The sequence below is a fragment of the Artemia franciscana genome, chromosome 11 (assembly GCF_032884065.1).
Source record: "Artemia franciscana chromosome 11, ASM3288406v1, whole genome shotgun sequence".
Classification (NCBI taxonomy): Eukaryota; Metazoa; Arthropoda; class Branchiopoda; order Anostraca; family Artemiidae; genus Artemia; species Artemia franciscana.
The window spans coordinates 15,815,203-15,834,965 of record NC_088873.1 but is presented as its reverse complement, the minus strand read 5'-3'; the positions used below and the strand labels follow the sequence as shown (position 1 = coordinate 15,834,965).

At 37.1% G+C, this 19,763-nt stretch overlaps 1 protein-coding gene across 6 annotated transcripts in view; it reads left to right on the top strand.

The window, feature by feature from the left end:
* Positions 1–19,763, top strand: part of LOC136032875 (cAMP-dependent protein kinase type II regulatory subunit-like) — a 137,722-nt gene that overhangs the window by 25,454 nt on the left and 92,505 nt on the right. The window contains exon 1 of one of the 6 annotated variants that reach the window (XM_065713294.1): positions 16,637–17,075. The exons of the other annotated variants lie outside the window; for them this stretch is intronic. Within the exon in view, the coding sequence (XP_065569366.1) occupies positions 16,754–17,075 (322 nt within the window). The 5' untranslated portion in view covers positions 16,637–16,753. Of the gene's footprint in view, positions 1–16,636; positions 17,076–19,763 lie in introns of those variants that run through there. 6 annotated transcript variants of the gene reach the window in all.

Sequence of the window (19,763 nt, the reverse complement as noted above, 5' to 3'; positions counted from 1 at the left end):
ACTTTCAGGTTGCTCTGATTCCTCGGCACGCTTTCTTTTCTTACTTTCTCTATCAGCAGCAAGCCTGATTTCTTGCTGTTCTTGTGATTCCTCGGCACGCTTTCTTTTCTTACTTTCTCTATCAGCAGCAAGCCTGATTTCTTGCTGTTCTTGTAATTCCTCGGCACGCCTTCTTTTTTCACTTTCTCTTTTAGCAGCAAGTCTGCTTCCGCGTTGCTCTGGTAGTTCCTCGATACGCTTTCTGTTCTTTTTTTCTCTATCAGCCTCAAGCCTGTTTCCTTGCTGTTCTTTTGATTCCTCGGCACGCTTTCTGTTCTTTCTTTCTCTATCAGCCTCAAGCCTGTTTCCTTGCTGTTCTTTTGATTCCTCGGCACGCTTTCTGTTCTTTCTTTCTCTATCAGCCTCAAGCCTGTTTCCTTGCTGTTCTTTTGATTCCTCGGCACGCTTTCTTTTCTGACCTTCTCTATCAGCAGCAAGTTTTTTGGCATAGACTCTTTGAGCATCTTCATCGGCTTTTGCCATGGTAAGTTCATCAGTCATTGTAAACTTAAACATTAATAGATTTCTACGTGAACATATGTCTTAAATATCTTGAATGACGTCACCGTCAAAGCAAAAATGACGACAACTAATTTCATGACGTCAGTGGACACAGAAACATGACGTCACCTGATCCACAGACAGACACACAGACAGACAACTTATTTTTATATATATAGATACAAATAACTTGTAACCTGTCACCTGAATCAAAATATGGAGATATAAACAAATAAAATGACTTAAAAAAAAACACATGCTGGAAAACTTTTAGGGAATGAACCAAACCAGTAGTCTTAACCAAATCACTTAATAAGTTTGTGCCTCGTCCTCCAGGCCATATTCAAAGAAAAATAGTGGATAATAACTGGTCGTTTCTCTGAGAAGGGGCTAACCTAGGTTTCTGTAGCCTAGTTATAGCACCTTCTGGGCTAAGTATAGACTCCTTTCCTTTACGTTTCCTTTCTGCTTTGCCAGGGCTGCTGGTAACTGCTGACATTGTGGGAAGACCTGAAACTTCTCTGTTCAGGTTTTCAACTGAATTATTCAGGCTATGGATTGCATCTCGAAAATGTTTTGGTGCTAACTTAGAAATCAGTTTACGAATAGATGTTATAGCCTGAGTTAGATCAGAAATCTGCTATGCAACACCTTCAAACATGGCCATGTACCTCAACTGGAAGTTGATTAGCAGTCATTGGAGGGAAAGCGTATGTTTGTGCCATGGGGATGTGTTCTGTATGAGTTGGGAGTCCTTTCTTCAAGATCTCAGCAGCAGTCATCACGGGGACCTAATTGGTGAATAAATAAGTAACAGTAGCGTTCGTTTCCATGAGTATTGGACCTTCCTTGGAGTTAGGAGCATGCTTTCTATTGTAATTTGGGCACTTAAGTACCTGCTCTCCTTTTACTATCATTGATTGGCAACATTCTTCAAGGGTGTGCTGTCCACTACATAGAAGCTCTATAGAGCAGCTCTGCGGCAATTAGAGGCCATGTGGCCAAAGCCTTGGCAATTGAAGGACTGTATTGCCCGGGGGATAAGTTGCTTTACTGTATTCATTGCACCCACATTTTCAGTGGGAACTGAACATCCTGATTAAGGTGCAAACCAAAGGGATAACCACAGGATTTGGATTTTTGAAGGCCATTGTCACTTGCTGGATTCTATCTTCACCTTGGACCTCCCAAATGACATCATCCATATTGGTGACCTCCCCAAATGGGATGAATGCAATACTTTTTTTGTTTCTGTTTGAATTGGGGTTTGAGTTGGGACCAAGCACACACTTTATCTTCCAACAATTTACTGCTGTATCTGGGATAGAAAGTATAGCAGTAACTACTGATTGGTTCATAGCTATTATGGGTAATAGATCCATCTGGTCCAAGTCTATCTAGCATTGAGCTATAATGGCCCCTATACTTATGTTTTTGAAGGCGTTCTTTTCGTTCAAACAGTCTTTTTGCAATAACTGTTCTACTCCCAAAGGTCAGTGGTTTATTGGTCTCATTTGGACCTTCTATTCCTAGGGCGAGAATACTTATACTAAAATTGATAACAGGACCGCTAACTTTCGTGTCAGTCATAACAAATAAAATACTAATAGATTAAAAATAAACATCTAAAACAGCAAATTCAAACAAACAATACAAATACAACCAGAGGGGGAGGGACTGTCAATAGTATGCTAGCCTATATAAAGCCTACAAAATGTATCAGAAGCATGCACTGCACTAAATGGCCAAGTAGGGTAGAAATGGGTTGATAAACACTCTCAAGCAATCACGGTCAAAACAAGGCAAGCCAAAATTGAACCGCACGCCATGTGTACAGGCGTCAGGGATCCCAAGGGGAGAGCCCTTTTGTTTTATAATAAAAAAATCGTGTCACTGAGCTAACCCGACTAGGCTAACAGAAATATTAAATATACTTAGTATATTTGAAATTTAATTTGTCATCTTTTCGAAATTTTTTTTCTTTTGAAAAAGCCTCATTGTCGCATAAAAACATTGATTGTAAATGCGAGGTATGTCTGGAAGGCGATGGAAGAGAAAGACGGCTTCTGTCTAAAAGGGAAAAGTTATTTAAAAATATTTTCTGAAGATCTGACCAGAAGGAAATATTTCCTATAACACTCTTAACAAATTCTTAATTCTGGTTTGAATGATTTAATGTATGATAAATTTCGAGGGAAGAATAGAGCAAACCTTCTTCATTCCATCATGTACAGAGAAATTCTAAGTTAGTATACTATGCTAAAATCTGAAATGGCTCTCTAGGGCTAGTCCCATTCCTAAGTAAATCAATTTAATAATTTTCGTAAGATTGCGAAACAAACATATTAAAAAAGAATTTTTTTTGGGAGGGGGGGGGAGGAAAATCCTAATTGTCAGAAGTAAAATAAAGCTTAAACGTCTTTTCGCCTTTTAAGAAAGGCTTTATTCTGGCAATTCTTTAATAATATATTCATTACCACGCCTAGAGGGTAAGCTAGACGTTTCATCTAATGAATCTTTTGTTAATTATTTTCAGTAATGTCGAAATCTTGGCCCAGATAAGCTGTCTAAATAAAGGATTTCTTTCAGTCCTTACAATGGCTACACATTATGATTTTCCAAAGGCAACTAGATATCAACTGACCTAAAGTGCCAAATTTAGAACTCGCTCATTTGTATGCTTCAAAGAGTGTGTCTAATTGAAATTTGGGCTATCAAATGAGATTTACAATGTTTTAAAGATCTTCTGGTTAACTTTACACCTTTATCAGTACACTACCATCTCTAGGTGTCATGGAATTTAATGTGCCGAACCCATATAGGCTAGCGTGTATTCCTCTGAGGAACCCTGATGTGAGGATCACTTGGGGATATTTCCTTAGATTTGAGGCCCTTTTGCTTGTAATTTTACGACGGCTTACATTTATTAATGATAACATTGTAGGAATTTGGAAATTTCTATTTAGCTGATTGCTGGGTTATACGGCTTTGTCTTAGGTGGTTGGATAGGTGAGGAAGATCAAGACCTTATTCAAGTGCTTGTTTTTTAAATTGCTAATTGGGAAAACAGTTGTTTTTTTTTAACCAGGTAATTACCTTTAACACGTTATAGGGCCTGGTGAGGAAATTTACAACTAGGGATCTTTAGCTTCTGGAATGGCAGCATCGAAACCTTGTCTGTGTACAGCTGTATCGATAACGATATTGTCGCACCAGTTGAGAATATATAGATTAGCTGAAGACGATTTATTTAGAGGGGGGTTGGGAGGGGCGTCGTGCTGAATCAATAGAAAAAACTGACGAAGTGTATAAAGCATGTATGAATTTATGGGGTTAAGCTGAACTAAGCTTTCAATCGTATGCGAAGAGTAATGTATTTTTTTTTTTGCTTCAAAATCCACCCTTCAGTACAAAATAAACTTGCTAATCTTTGTCGTCTTTGGGATACCTCCGTAAATTACCAGCACTAAAAGTAGAAGCTAAGTTGTACGTTCGAAAAAAAACGAAAACCATCGAACAAATATAATGCACTGATCCCCACAAAGGCTCTATAGCCTGTAAAGAAGAGGGGGGTATAAATGCTTTTCAAACACTAAGTCATGAACAGTAAGTAAAAAGTAGCGAGGGAAGAAAAGAGTGGACGAGAGATCCAAGGCCGTATCTGGGGGGCTTAGGGGGTTTGAATTTCCCCCAGAATGTTTATCTGACTCAAAGAACGTATCAAAAAATGAACTTAAACAATTTTTTATGTGTTTTTTAAAAGTTTTTTCTATAAGTCTTTTGACAGCCGAATCAGGTATTCTCGAGCGTTATTGAGTAAAAAAAGGTAAAGGTAAAGGACACGGCACTAGACCCTTGAAGTCTAAACTGGTGGTGCTGATCTCCGTCTCAAGGCCTTTCAAGACCAGAGTAGTGGTGGCATTGTGGAGCCAGAGCTAACCGCCTGAGGCTCTAAAAATATACCCTAGACCTCATTTGCATAAAGCATTGACCTCATTAGCAACATATTCCTGTCAGGACATGATCAACATCTATTCGACCTTCACTGATTAAGAGGAATGACCAGTTATCATTATACTTAATATTCAATAATCCCATGACGATTATATGGATAAATTTTTTATTTGGATTAAATGAAACTGGGCTTATGACACACGCTTGGGTAAAGTTAACCTGACGCATTTTTAATGATACGAACCGAATGTTAATGGATCAAAAAGCGACAAATCTGCCATTCTTTTTTCTTATGACACGCGCTTGGGTAAAGTAAATCGGACGCATTTTATAATACAAAGCGAATTTTAATCAATCAAAAAGCAACAAATCTGCTATTCCTTTTTTTATGACACGCGCCTGGTAAATTAAACCATGGCCTGGTAAGGTAAACCAGCGAACTTATGTCACCAATGAATCAATTGCTTGGACCTTTTTTTTAGATGGAACTTATGGTCGTCCATGTCCCAACCTCTGAGGGACCCCCAATACCCCTCCTTCAACTTTTACCCTCTTTTGGACTTACATTTTTTTAAAGTATTGCATGGTATTTTTTGGACTTCGATTCTCTTTGGGACTTGGAATTTTGGGACTCGGGTTTTTTTAGTAACTTAGAATTTCTTGAGACTTAGAATTTTGAAAAGTATTGCTTAGTATTGGGGCATACATAAAGTAGAAATTAATAAAGACGTATATATTTTAAGCGGTAATACGAGAGCCCTATTAGAGATATGATACAATCAAGCCTAATGAAAATATTGCTTAGTATTTGGGTATGCATAAAATCAAAATTAAAAAACTCGTATATGTCTGAAGCGATGATATAACAGGCCTAAGAGGGAATGACACATTAAAGCCTTTTGAAAAGTGTTGCTTAGTATTGGAATATGCATAATGGCAAAATTCATAAAGTCTTATATATTTTAAGAAATTGTCCGCTTAAAGCAAGAATTTGTTTTGCAATTGGTTTTGTTTTAAGGGAATGTTGGAGTGTTGTATAACCACTTAAAATATTTACGACTTTATTTATTTCGACTTCATGCATACCCTAATACTAAACGACACTTTTTAAAGAGCTTCATTGTATCATTTCCCTCATATGGTTGTGGTATCTTCGCTCAGAATATATACGACTGTATTATTTTTGACTTTATGCATATACCAATACTAAGCAATACTTTCAAAAAGCTTATTATATCATTTCCCTCATAGGACTGTCGTACCATCGCTTAAAATGTATGCGATTTTACTAATTTCGACCTTTTGTATACCCCAATACTCAGAGGCGCCATTTGGGCCAAATCTTGGGGTGGGCATGAACTCCATCTGCCCCCCCCCCCGATTCACTTTGTGTCGCGTAAGAAAAATCTGGGTTTTGGCAGCACATTGATCGAATATTCTAAGTAAAAATGCATTTTCAGCACCCGTGTGTTACTTGGAAATGTACTGTAACCAAATGTGGAACTCAGCCACACTGACCTCTAAGATTAATTATAACAACGAAGAATACAATCAATGAGGTTAAGTGATTAAACTGAAAGTGGAAAATTCAACCAGACTACAGGCTGGCATTCCTTAGCGAGAAACTTTCTTATTTAAGTAAACAATACGTCCGTGAAAGTGACCTTCATTGTTATGCTGAGGGTTATAACCAAAATCTCAGGGCCCCTTCAGCAGAAATCTTCCAGATCAAATATATTTACAAAAAGGAAAAACATAACAAGAAAAAAAACAACATAACAACATTCAAGGTAACAAGGGGAACCACCGAGCTTTCATCTTTGCAAAATCGTCAACAAGCTGGTTGTAGTCCAAATTTTTTACTAAATTCTTCTCTGCAAATATCAAAAGGAGGTGACTGAGTTTTTCACTATTTCAGGTAGTTTTTCACTATTTCTCGGCTAGAAAACAAACACTCATTGCTCGCTGTTGTCTCAGGAAGTGTGGCAGCAATACGAAGTACTTTAATTACTTCTGAGTAAGCCACTGGTAATGCCTGAAGATGGTCGACAATGTCTAGGAAGTTTTCCGAATTTTTCTCCTCATTGAGCAAGAAACGCTTGGCAATACCAGCTTGAGATTCGAAAAGAATGCTGTCGATATCCAGCTCGCCGTAAAGAGAAAAGATAAGCTTGAGCAGCTCTGTGTCCATAAACTTGGTTGAGCTTGGATCCAAGGCTTCGAGCGTACTCAGCACTGGCAAGTTATCTGTGAACCTTCTGTCAAATTCAGCTAATAGACGGTCAAAAGTTTTGAAGTATTCCTGCTTCATTTCATCCGCCAAAGTAGTAGTCCAATTTCCAGATTCGATGAAATTCTTTCCTAGCGTAAAAGATGTCACAAATTATTTCCGATGCTTGGTGATATTTTGAATTCTTCAAGGTCGTCCGTTCTGACCAACACAGGAGGGTCTAGTCGCGGGTCCATTCACAGCAGGTACTTCAATTTCGAGTTCTGTTGCGAACTCTTTAGCCTTCTTGAAGAGCGATACAATTGAAGCATCTGAACGCAGGTCGGTGAGTTTGATTCTTGTGGCCGGAATCAGGGTGCGTGATCGAGAAATAACCAAGTCGAAGGCGACGGTATGGAGTTGCTGAGACAGCGATTTCGTCGCTCGCGTAATTGCTTATATGTAGTGCTATTGGAAGATAACAAGGAACGATTCCATCAAGAAATGATAGGCCAGGAACTGACCTATTTTAGTCTATCAACTTAGAGGAATTAGATTATGTATCTAACCTGCTTTCAGAGTTTACAATGTTTAATAGCAAATAGTTTTATTATTATGGCCGGCAAAGGACTCTTTTTGGTGGAAGCTTTGGCCCCCTGGAAAATCTGGGGTGGGCATTTATTTTAAAGGATTTATTGTATCTTTTCCCTTATAGGGCTGTCGTATAATCGCTTAAAATATATACGACTATTAATTTGGACTTTATGCATAAACCAATGCTAAGCAATGCTTTTCAAAAGGTGATATTGTATCATTTCTCTCATACGGGTATCGTATCATCGCTCAAAATATGTATGACTTTATGCACACCCCAATACTAAGCAATACTTTAAAAAAGGCTGTATCATATCACTTCCCTCATAGAGTTGTTGTATCATCGCTTGAAATATGTACGAATTTATTAATTTCGACTTTATCCATACCCCATATTAAACAATAATTTTCAAAAGGCTTTATTGTATCATTCCCTCATAGGGCTATCGTATCATCGCTTAAAAGATATAAAACCTTAATGATTTCAGCCTTATGCCTATCACCAATACTAAGCAATATGTTTCAAAAGGCTTTATTATATCATTTCCCTCATAGGGCTGTCGCGTCATCGCTTAAAATATATACGATTTTATTCATTTCGAATTTATGCTTTACCCCAATTTCGACTTTATGCACACCCCAATACTAAGCAAAACTTTTTAAAAGGCTGTATCATATCATTTCCCTCATAGGACTGTCGTATCATCGCTTGAAATATATACGACTTTATTAATTTCGACTTTATGAATACCCCATATTAAAAAATACTTTTCAAAAGGCTTTATTGTATCATTTCCCTCATAGGGCTGTCGTATCATCGTTTAAAAGATATAAAACTTTGTTAATTTTAGCTCTATGCATATCCCCAATACTAAGCAATACTTTTCAAAAGGCTTTACTGTATCATTTCCCTCATAGGGCTGTCGCAACATCGCGTAAAATATATAAAACTTTATTAATTTTGACTTTATGCATACCTCAATACTAATGAATACTTTTCAATTGGCTTTATTCCATCATGTCCCTCATAGGGCTGTCGTATCATCGCTTAAGTCCCAACAAACACTAAACCCAAAAAAGGGAGCAAAAGATGGGGAGGGGTATTGGGGGCCCCTTGGAGGCTTGGATACGGATGACCATAAGTTTACTCTAAAATGATAAGTTCCCTGGTTTACCCAAGCGCTTTTCATAAGAATAAAAGGGATAGCAGATTTGTCACTTTTTGATTCATTCACATTCGTTTCGTATTATAAAAAAACAGGTAAAAAAAAGTCTGGTTTAGTTTACCCAAGCGCGTGTCGTAAGACCAGTTTGTTTCAACCCAAATATTTTTTTTATTCATTTAATTGTCATGGGATTACTGAATATTAATATAATAATAATTGGTCGTTTTTCCTATTCAGTGAAGGTCGAATATATATTAATAATATTTTGACAGGAATATGATGCTAATGAGGTTTATGGTATATGCATATGAGGTTAAAGGTATATTTTTAGATCCTCCACAATGTCACCACTACTGGCCAGACACCCTGTGCTTTCACACACCCTTCCTGCTTACATTCCCCAGATTTTTCCAGGTACCTGTTTAATGCCAGGTCGACTCTGGCTGAGCTTACAGTCACGCCACCGATCCCCTTTTTATACCAAATAACTGACCACGCCAGGAATCGAACCTTCACCCTGCGGTCAAAGGACTCCAAATCCAGTGCGCGATCCACTTGGCTAGGCGTTATAGAGTACCACTTGACTGCAGAGAATAGACCCTAGATGATATCAGCCTCATTAGTTTGGATTACTTCCTGTACTTACTTATTCAATTTCATCTACAATTGTTAAATTTGCCGAATTAAATTTATGCTTCATGACAGATAAATACAAAAGAACTTTCTGTCGAAGATATTGTTTGTCTTTTGTCACATGAACTAACTATAAAAGTGGCGTGTCATGGGCAGGCTATAAAATTTAATCCATACAGAGGCCGTAAGCCCAAATCTAATCAGTTGAATTTTAAAGGAACAACCTGTAAAACTAGCACCACGAGCAGTATAGCGATTGACAGTGAATTCACCAAGCATGGGCAGAATTAGAGCTGCACCGAATCACTAGGCGGCGTTCAAGATTTGTTTCTTGAGAGCCATCATTTAAGATCTTAAGAGCTTTCGTTATTGTTTTTGACGCCACCCATGTCAAAACATTTGTTGTTGTTTTTTTTTGTTTTTTTTTGCTTTTGTTGTTGTTGGAAATGAGGCCTTTGCAAGTTGTAAAATTGATTAATTTAGTAGCTGTAACATAAATAAAGTCAAAAATTACAAAGCTAACTGCCCATTAAAAAATTTATGTTTCAAACTGAAAATGCAAGCAGATTACAATTTAACACAATGCAATATGTGGCTTTCCGCTTTGTTATTATTCTTTTTTTTAGTGTGTAGTTAAGGTTCTGCTTTTGGCAACTTATATTCGTAGCTTGTCATTAGCTTACAATATCGTGATAAGTTTTTCCTATTTTTCTTACGAAAAGATTCCATCACTCAGCTAGGCACTTATCAGCCGCAAATCTCATGTCGAAAAACCCGACGATTATCTTAAGTTATTGGCCAACTCATGGGGCTGGGTGTATGAACAAGCACCAGAAATGGTATTAATTGGATGGGCGTGAGCAACTTTTCAAGATGCACGCTGTATTTAATTTTTTACTATTGTTTTGTTTTTCAAAGCTTTAGTAAATTGTTTGTCCTCCATTTAATTGCAGGAAAGGGAAGGACAAATTTAAAAGGATAAAGGAAGCTATCAGAAATATCTGGATTCCATTGCCGTGTTGTCAATTCGCGAAGATTTGTAGGTTCAAAACGTCTTTTTCAACATCTAGAGGGTATATTTGTCGGTTTTATTTTCAAATTTTTCCAACGAAAACATCAAGAAGGCTTTTTTTCAGTGAAAATTCCCCCAGACGCTTTTCAAAAGATAACAGGAGGTGAAATATAGGGGAGGTTCAGGCACCCTCCTTCCCGAAATAGACGGCACCGTCGCATTGTCTGTAATATACAGAAAACACGTACATTTGTTTTGGATGTTTTACTGCGATGTTATTATGGCTGTTAATCGCCTTACTTGGTCTCCCTATCACTTCCATTGTAAATTATGATAGTTTTACTACCTCCTCCCCCCCCCGAAAAAATTGGCTAGTACAGGCACATACACAATAATTTCTCCGGAAGGGGAATAATAAAACCGAATTATTATTTTATAATTTGAATAAGTTGTGCCCGGAAACCCCCGAGCCCCATCCCCCTGTGTATATGCCTGAGCTAATGGTTTTAACAGCAATCGTAATACGAATTTGAACTGGCTCGAACTGTTTTTAATGGCTCTTGGTATTTACCCAGTTACATATAGTGATCGCTATTTCTGTCGGTCTGTCTGTCGGTCACGGTTTCGCTAGTTTGGGCACTTCCAGATAAGCTAGGACGATGGAAATTGGCAGGCGTATCAGGGACCAGACCAAATTACATTAAAAATAGTCTCCTCCCCGATTCGAACATTTCGGAGGGGGAGGGGTGTGGAGGGGCGGTTAATTCGGAAAAATTAGAAAAAATGAGGTATTTTTAACTTACGAACGGGTGATCATATGTTAATGAAATTTGATATTTAGAAGGATCCCGTGCGTCAGAGCTCTAAATTTAAATTCCAACCAGATCTTATGACTTTGGGGAGAGTTGGAGGAGGAAACCGGAAATCTTGGAAAACGCTTAGAGTGGAGAGATCAGGATGAAACTTGGTGGGAAGAATAAGCACATGTCGTAGATATGTGATTGAAGTAACCGGGTTGGATCCGCTCTCTTAGGGAGAGTTAAGGGGGTCCAGTGCTTTGGCGAGTTTGGTGCTTCTGGACGTGCTAGGACGATGAAACTTGTTAAAGGTGTCAGGGACCTGCACAAACTGACTTGATAACAATCGTTTTCCCCGATTCGACCATCTGGGGGGCTGAAGGGAGAGGACAAATTAGAAAAATGAGGTATTTTTAGCTTTCGAATGGGTGATCGGATCTTAATGAATTTTGAAATTTAGAAGGACCTCGTGTCTCAGAGCTCTTATTTTAAATCCCGACTAGCATTAAGCCTCTGATTTTAATCAATCTATTGATTCTTAGAATTTTGCTAGAGCTCATGCCATATGAGCTCTTGGCTCTTCCGACCTCTTCACAAGTGCCATATGAGCTCTTAGCTCTTGTTTTTTTAGAATTCAGGAATTGTCGAAAACTCACTGAAGTTTAATCTTTGGGGATTTGTTGAGGTTGACATGTTTAGGCTTGGGATATGTAGGAAAGAATATGTAAGAACTCGTATGAAATACGTATATAAAAGCCGCAGAAATGCTAAGCTACAAATTAGTAAAAAGGATTTCGCCTAGGGTTCTTAAAAAAATTTATTCCCGAAAGTTTCCTGGGATATCTGTTTTAAAATTATAAATAATAAATTTCAAAGAGCATTCATTCGAATACACAATTGAGGTATAGAAATTAAAAAAAAACCGTTGAAAAGGGCTATTAACGTAGAGATCAAAGGAGCTTCATTACGCGTTTACAGATTAGTTAAATGATTAGTGCACCATAAAAAATACACTAGAAGGATGAAAAAAGAACGATTGAGGTTTTTGTCTAATGTTTATTATAATTTGAGTGGCAAGTAAGGAGCGACCCCTGACAGAAGAAACTGGAACGATATAGACATGAACAGTCAGCATGATTTCCGGTTTCAAAAATTGTCATGCCAAAGTTTGACTTCTGCCAAAAGTTTTCATCTCGCTATTTAGTTTTATTGAAAAAATTGTTGTTGTTTTTTTACCGGGCTGCCGGTCAAATTAAATAACTAAACTTTAGTGATTTTTTAGTTTATTTAGTGCTTTTTACAATAACCTATTGATTTATGTGCTACGTTAGTGATTTTTTCTTAAGCAATATAAAAAATCACTAGAAATAGTGATAGATCACAAGGGGTGGCAACCTAGTGGTAGGGTAACTTGACTAAGAGTTGAAAAATTCAAATTTTGTGCAGGGGCCCCTCGTTTGGAAGATGACTGAAAAATAAGGCTTGAGCCACTTGCCTCCTTTCTTACCACCCAAAATACCTCATTATGAGTTTGTTTTCTTTCATAATACTGTCATTTATTTTTTACATAATTTGCTTTTATTAGTTTTTATGAGCTCCTCCCCCTCCTCTGAGATGTGGTTTATCGAAGTAATTTTCAATTACGTACGTGACTGCTTAGTTAAAACACCGCGCTGTAGATCTTTAAAACCATGTGCACAGGGACGGGGCCTTTGGGCTCTCCCCCTTGAAATCTCAAGCTTTTTACGAATTAATCTTAAGTTTTTGTTGAATTTTTATAGAGTTAATCCAGATGGACAATAAAGTCTTCTTGCGGTCAATTAGGAGAACTATTGCTGCATGCTGAAATATATTACATCAAGCTCCTTGGTTACACGTCGTACCAGAGGGACAATATGTTCAAACGTCCCTTTCCGCGAAACAACATCCTCTTTTAAATGAAATCTTGGATGACAGAGAAAACAATATTTGGCAGGAATTCAAGAAAGATTCGAAACCCAGAGGAAAATTCTGGAGAATTGGGCGTAGTAAACGATAGTCAGGAAAACTGCAGTCGATAGGTCAAAGTGGTCATCGGAAGTAACAAAAGGTCTTTTAGTTTCGAATGGGACAGTTCATCATCCGACTGCCATCAAAAGTAAGCTCTGTATTCAGGATCAGTTGTTTTCTACATTGACAAACAGCAGAATATTCAATTTCGTAGGATTTATTTTTCCGGTGTTTTGGTTGTTTTAGGTTGAATTTTATGACTCGATTTTGTTTGAGTTGGCACGTTTGCATGAAGGAGGCTTCTGGTCCGTTATCCCCCTTTACAAATAATTGAGGTTTTTGCAATTTTCCCTTTTTTATATTTTTCTCGTGTTTAACCGTCTTTGTTTTGTTCTCCCGGATTATGAGGCTTTTGAAAATAAATAGTTCTGTAGCTGTTTGTGCCGGGGGGGTATATTTTGTGGGGAGCCTTATTTTTCATCAGTTACTACTTACAAAATTGTTTTTTCTTGTCTTATTTCTATTTTATAACAAAAGCTACGTTTTATCAGGCGAGTAGGCCTAAGCAGGAATTATTATAAGGTAAGCAAAAAAGTAATCTTCTGCCCCTTTCTGTGGATAGTCCTTGTTAACTTAAAGGTTGGATTTGAACCCAAAACATAACATAGAACTAATTAATAATCTAGGGACTTGCCTAAGAATTTTTTTTTCAGATAAAAAGAAATGATGTCATTAACATTTTTCGACATGGATGAGAAGACTTAAAAAGTATAAACAATGAGAATAGAGCTGTAGCTCGATTGCCAGGACATTGCAGAAAAATTGCCAGGCAGGAAGCAGGAAACGTTGCATTATGACTTCAATAGTAGGAAGGATCTATTAAAATCTAGGAAATTTTCACAAAAAGCTTATATGCATGTTAACTGCAATTTTATTTTTTCAGTTACAATTTTATTTCGCTGTGCGAGATGTGAACTTAGTTCCCAACACGCAACTTTTCTTTTACCCAGCCCAAACCCTTGGTTTAATGCAACTGCTGAACAGAGGAATCAATAGATGACTTTGATGGGAAAGCTCCCCATAGAATTTTATGGACTCTGCTATTGCTTATGTAGTTTTTGAAATAAATAAAAAAACAAAAAAACAAGTTTTTTCAACTGAAATTAAGGAGCGACATTAAAACTTAAAACGAACAGAAATTACTTCGTATTTGAAAGGGGCTGCTTCCTCATCAACGCCCCGCTCTTTACGCTAAAGTTCGACTCTTTCTCTCAACTCTTCTTTTTAAAACAGTAAAAAACTTTAGCGCAAAGAGCGGGGCGTTAACGAGGAAGGAGCCCCTTTCATATACGAAGTAATTTCTGTTCGTTTTAAGTTTTAATATCGCTCCTTACTTTCAGTTGAAAAACTTGTTTTTTTTATTTAGTTTCTGAACGTTTTTGAATCAATGCATGTTTTGATTTTGGCTCTCCACAGAGGAATAATTGAAACGAAATTTGAATTTATTTATTTTTTTTGGCTAAATGGTTTTCTCATAATTTTGACCGAATGATTTTGAGAAAGAAAGAGCGGGGGAGGAAGCCTAGTTGCCCTCCAATCTTTTGGTTAATTAAAAAGGCAACTAGAACTTTTAATTTTTTACGAATCTTTATATTAGTAAAAGATATATGTAACTTATAAATTAGCTTACGTAAAGAAATTTTTATTCTCATGTTTTTATTACATATATGAGAGGGTTCGTCCCCTAATCAGTACCTCTCTCTTTATACTAAATCTTAAATTTTGTCCCAATTCATTAAGAATGACCCCTGAACCCCAAAAAGCCGTAGAATAAATAGTTGACATTACTAAAAATACTTTAGCGTAAAGATCGAGGTATTAGGAGGAGGTGAGCCCCTCATATGGGTAATAATTTCTGTTCGTTTTAAGTTTTAATGCTGCTCCTTACTTCCAGCTGAAAAAAACTTTTTCATATTTATTTTTTCATTGTTTTTTTTTTTAAATAATACTAGTAAATCCTGCGCTCGCTTTATGGAAATTTTCTTTCCCCATGTCAAATTCCTCGATGGAAAGTTCCCCCAGCAAATCCCCCTCTTCTCAACCCCTCCCCCCAACCGAAAAATCCTCCTGAAAACGCCTGTACACTTCCCAATAACCATTACTATATGGAAGCAATGGTCAAAGTTTGTAACTTGTAGCCCCTCCCACGGGGACTGTGGGGAAGCAAGTCGTCCCCAAAGACATAGTTATAAGGTTTTTCGACTACGCTGAATAAAATGGCTATCTCAGAATTTTGAGACGTTGACTTTGGGAAAATAATTAGCGTGGGAGGGGGCCTAGGTGCCCTCCAATTCTTTTGGTCACTTGAAAAGGGCACTAGAACTTTTCATTTCCCACTCGCAGCATTCTAGGACAACTGGGTCGATACGATCACCCCTGGAAAAAAAAAAAAAAAAAAAAAAAAAAAACTCGCATCTGTGATCAGCCTTCTGGCCAAAAATACAAAATTCCATATTTTTGTAGATAGGAGCTTGAAACTTCTACAGTAGGGTTCTCTGATACGCTGGATCTGATGGTTTTCCCATGGTTTTAGGGGGGTTTTCCCCCTATTTTCTAAAATAACGCAAATTTTCTCAGGCTCGTAACTTTTGATGGGTAAGACTAAACTTGTATAAATTTATATATTTAAAATCAGCATTAAAATGCGATTCTTTTGATGTAGCTATTGGTATCAAAATTCCATTTTTTAGAGTTTTGGTTACTATTGAGCCGGGTTGCTCCTTATTACAGCTCATTACCACGAACTATTTAAAAGCTCAGTTGAGTAAAAATAATCACTTGGTTTCCAACGATCAAATTAGAAAGAAGACATGAATTCGTTTAGGGAGGGATCGAATGAAGGAAAATGTACTAATATAGGAGCGCACCAATAATAACAGGGGAATTCAAGTGTCTAAGGAAGGCCTGATGCTTGAAAAGTATCCGTGAGTCTGGGTGAGCCTAAAGCCAAATAATTTCCCATGTAATGTCTGAATTTCATATACCAGGTGAGGCAGAAAACGTCCGGTCCTGTTATAAGTATAAACAAGTAGATACATGAAAAGGAGTTTCATTAGAACGAATGCTTTGATGTATACATAATTAAGCCATTATTTCCTTAAAGACGTCTCTAAAAGTGTACAACAGAGGCTTTTCTACATTCGGGAAAAACTCTAGCGCATTTTGTAATCTTTTTTATTTTTCAGTAATATTTTTTCTATGCACAGTTAAACTGCACTAAGCCGCTTGAGGCCAACACAGCTACTCACGCTCGTTCTCCAACACAAAGTTCCCATTTTTCTGAAATCACTTTTTGCCACCTCTTCCCATTTCATTCAGGGACAACAACTGCTTTTCGTTAGGCCCAAGATGGATGGATGAAAAGGACGATCATTGGCACTCTGTCATCCTTCATCCGCAAAACATTTCCTATCCATCTCGAACTTTCTCTCATTTTCGCCTTAGAAAGCATGATAGAACAATATTTCCGTACATCTTACTGTTTGAAAGACGGTAATGTTTGAAAACATTACAAAATGTTTTATTCATATTTGCCAATAGTTTTAAAACAGTGTTCAATGGAATTCTTATTTGACCATATTGTAAGATAAGTATAAAGCAACTTGTTTTTAACTAAAGTCGTTTCTTATCTAAGGTGTTTTTTACGACTCCTTATCTTAAGATTAAAGAATTATGGTACACTTTAAATTAGTTCTCTGAAGTAGACATTTCAGTTGTTTAATTTTTCAAAATAACGTTTTAACACAGTTGTTTAGTGTATCAAACTCGTTTGTGTTTCTTTATCGAAACTGTGATTGAAATGAAGAAATTCTTCAATAAGATTAGAAAAGCTGATACTGTAACATTTGAACAAGTAGTTGTGGATGAAAACGTTCGCCCCGACTTCCATCGAGTTCCTTCAAAACCCTCACAGAACTTGGAAAGCATTCCATTGAAGGAGAGTGTAAACGGGAATTTATCAGGAACGAAATCTGGAGCGTCAAATTCCTATATTGGAACCAAATCAGAACCAAATAGCGTTGTTGGCAAGGAAACTGGCAATAATAATGTATCTAACACTGAGAATGAAGATGTTAGGGGAAAGAGTAAACAAGAAAGTGATACTTACGAACAAGGGTTTAGTACGTTATATTTTTTTTTCCTTTATTGTTTATTAGTCAAAGAACCTGTCGAACGACATGTATAAACGAAAAAATCCGTAGTGTATACTCTTTTGTGAGAATTGGAGAAAATATTTTGCCCCCTTCCCCCATATATTAAATTCTAAGCCACCTTCCCCCCTCCACAATAAGATCCTGAAAGTTTCAACTCAGTCCCTCAGCTGGTAAACAAACAGGATGTACTACTATGAATAAATGCGCCGTCTTCAAGTGGAAAATGGTGCCTGTAGGCAATCTCTTTAAAGAGTAAAACACCCACTTGCCTTCATGCATCAGGAATAAAAAAGAAGAAGAATATAATCTTTTTTGAGGATCACAACCTACAGACTCCGTTTAATGGGCATATAATCGCTTCAGGTGACCATTTTATAATATCATGTGATTCTTTTCAGACTATTGATTAGTTGGAAATTACGGATATTTACCAATTATACTATTCCTTACAATATCTTTTGAAATCAAACAGTTCGTGGTAACGAACATGTCTAAAATTTGTACCTATAGCAAAGCCTTGAAATTTAATGGAGAAAGAATGGGAATGTGTTGCGCCTCAGGAAGCAAAGCTGAGCTGAGCCAAGCTGAGGAAGTGTAACTGCTGCCTTCTCATATAAATAAAAAAAAACTTGTTTTTTTTAACTGAAAGTAAGGAGCGACATACTTAAAACGAACAGAAATTACTCTGTATGTGAAATGGGTTGTCCCCTCCGCAATCCCTCGCTCTTTACGTTAAAGTTTTTAATTGTTTTAAAACGTAGAATTGTGGCAAAGAGTGAAACTTTAGCGTAAAGAGCGAGGGATTGCGGAGGGGACAACCCATTTCACATACGGAATAATTTCTGTTCGTTTTAAGTTTTAATGTCGCTCCTTACTTTCAATTAAAAAAACTTGTTTTTTTAATTTAATTTCCGAACGTTTTTGAATTAATGCATGTTTGATTTTGGCTCTCCGCACATAAATTATTAAAATAAATTTGCATATTTTTAAAGAACGTTTTTATCAGTAAAAATATACGTAACTTAAGAAATAACTTACGTAACAAACTATTATTCTCTTATGTTTTTATAATGTATATGAGGGGTTTTGTTCCCTCGTTGTTACCTCGCTCTTTACACTAAATTTTAAGTTTTGTCCAATTCTATAAGAATAACCCTGAATCAGAAAGGCCGTAGAATTAATAGTTGAAATTACTAAAAATAGTTTAACATAAAGAACGAGGTATTTATCTCCTCCTAAATACCTCGCTCTTTATGCTAAAGCATTTTTAGAACCCCTCATATGCTTAATAATATCTGTTCGTTTTAAGTTTCAATGCTACTCCTTAGTTTCAGTTGAAAAAAACTTTTTCATGTTTATTTTTTCATTGTTTCTTTTACAGTAATGCTAGAAAATCCCGCGCCCTTTTCATTGAATTTCTCTTCCCCCATGATATATTCCTCCAAGAAAAGATCCTCCCACATAGCTCCCTCCCCTCAACCCCACTCCCAAACCAACAAAATCCCCCTGAAAACGTCTGTACAGTTCCCAATAACCATTACTGTGTGTAAACACTGGTCAAACTTTGTAACTTGCAGCCCCTCCCCCAGGGACTGTGGGGGAGTAAGTCATCCCCAAAGACATAGTTATTATGGTTTTCGACTATGCGGAACAAAATGGCTATCTCAAAATTTTGATCCGTTGACTTTTGGAAAAAAAGGAGCGTGGGAGGGGGCCTAGGTGCCCTCCAATTTTTTCGGTCACTTAAAAAGGGCACTAGAACTTTTCATTTCAGTTAGAATGGGCCCTCTTGCGACATTCTAGGACCATTTGGTCGATACGATGACCCCTGTGAAAAAGGAAAAAAAAAAACAAAAAACAAATAAACACGCACCCGTGATCTGTCTTCTGGCAAAAAAATACGAAATTCCACATTTTTGTAGATAGGAGCTTGAAATTTTCGCTGTAGGGTTATCTGATACGTTGAATGCGATGAAGTGATTTTCGTTAAGATTCTATGACTTTTAGGGGGTGTTTCCCCCTATTTTCCGAAATAAGGCAAATTCCTCAGGCTTGTAACTTTTGATGACAAAGACTAAATTTAATGAAACTTATATATTTAAAATCAGCATAAAAATCCGATTCTTTTGATGTATCTTTTAGTATCAAAAGTCTGTTTTTTAGGGTTTCGTTTACTATTGAGCCGGGTCGCTCCTTACTACAGTTCGTTACCACGAACTGTTTAATATCGACTAATGTCTGCACTTTTCAAATTTTGATATCGCTTGTTACTTTCATTTAAGGAAAAACTTCCTTTATAAAATTTTGTTTGTCTTTAATTTAACATTCATTCTTATTGCAAACTTGAGGAGGTCTCGTGGTCAAATCGGATGGATTGGGATTCATGGGAAGGATTGGGAAGGATGGATTCATGGGGCTTTAGGCGATCTTTAGAGTCCAAATAAGGTGTCCGTCCCTAGTACAGCAACACTACTACCACTATAACGCCTTTTTCGGTTGTGTACATTTACTTTTTCTAATATTGTGTAAATATACGGAGCTTATGATTTTTATGGCACTTGCTTGTTGGCCAAATGCCATATAGCGATCGCAATTTCTGTCCGTCGGTCGGTCGGTCCCGGTGCTAGGACGATGAAAATTGGTAGGCGTGTCAGG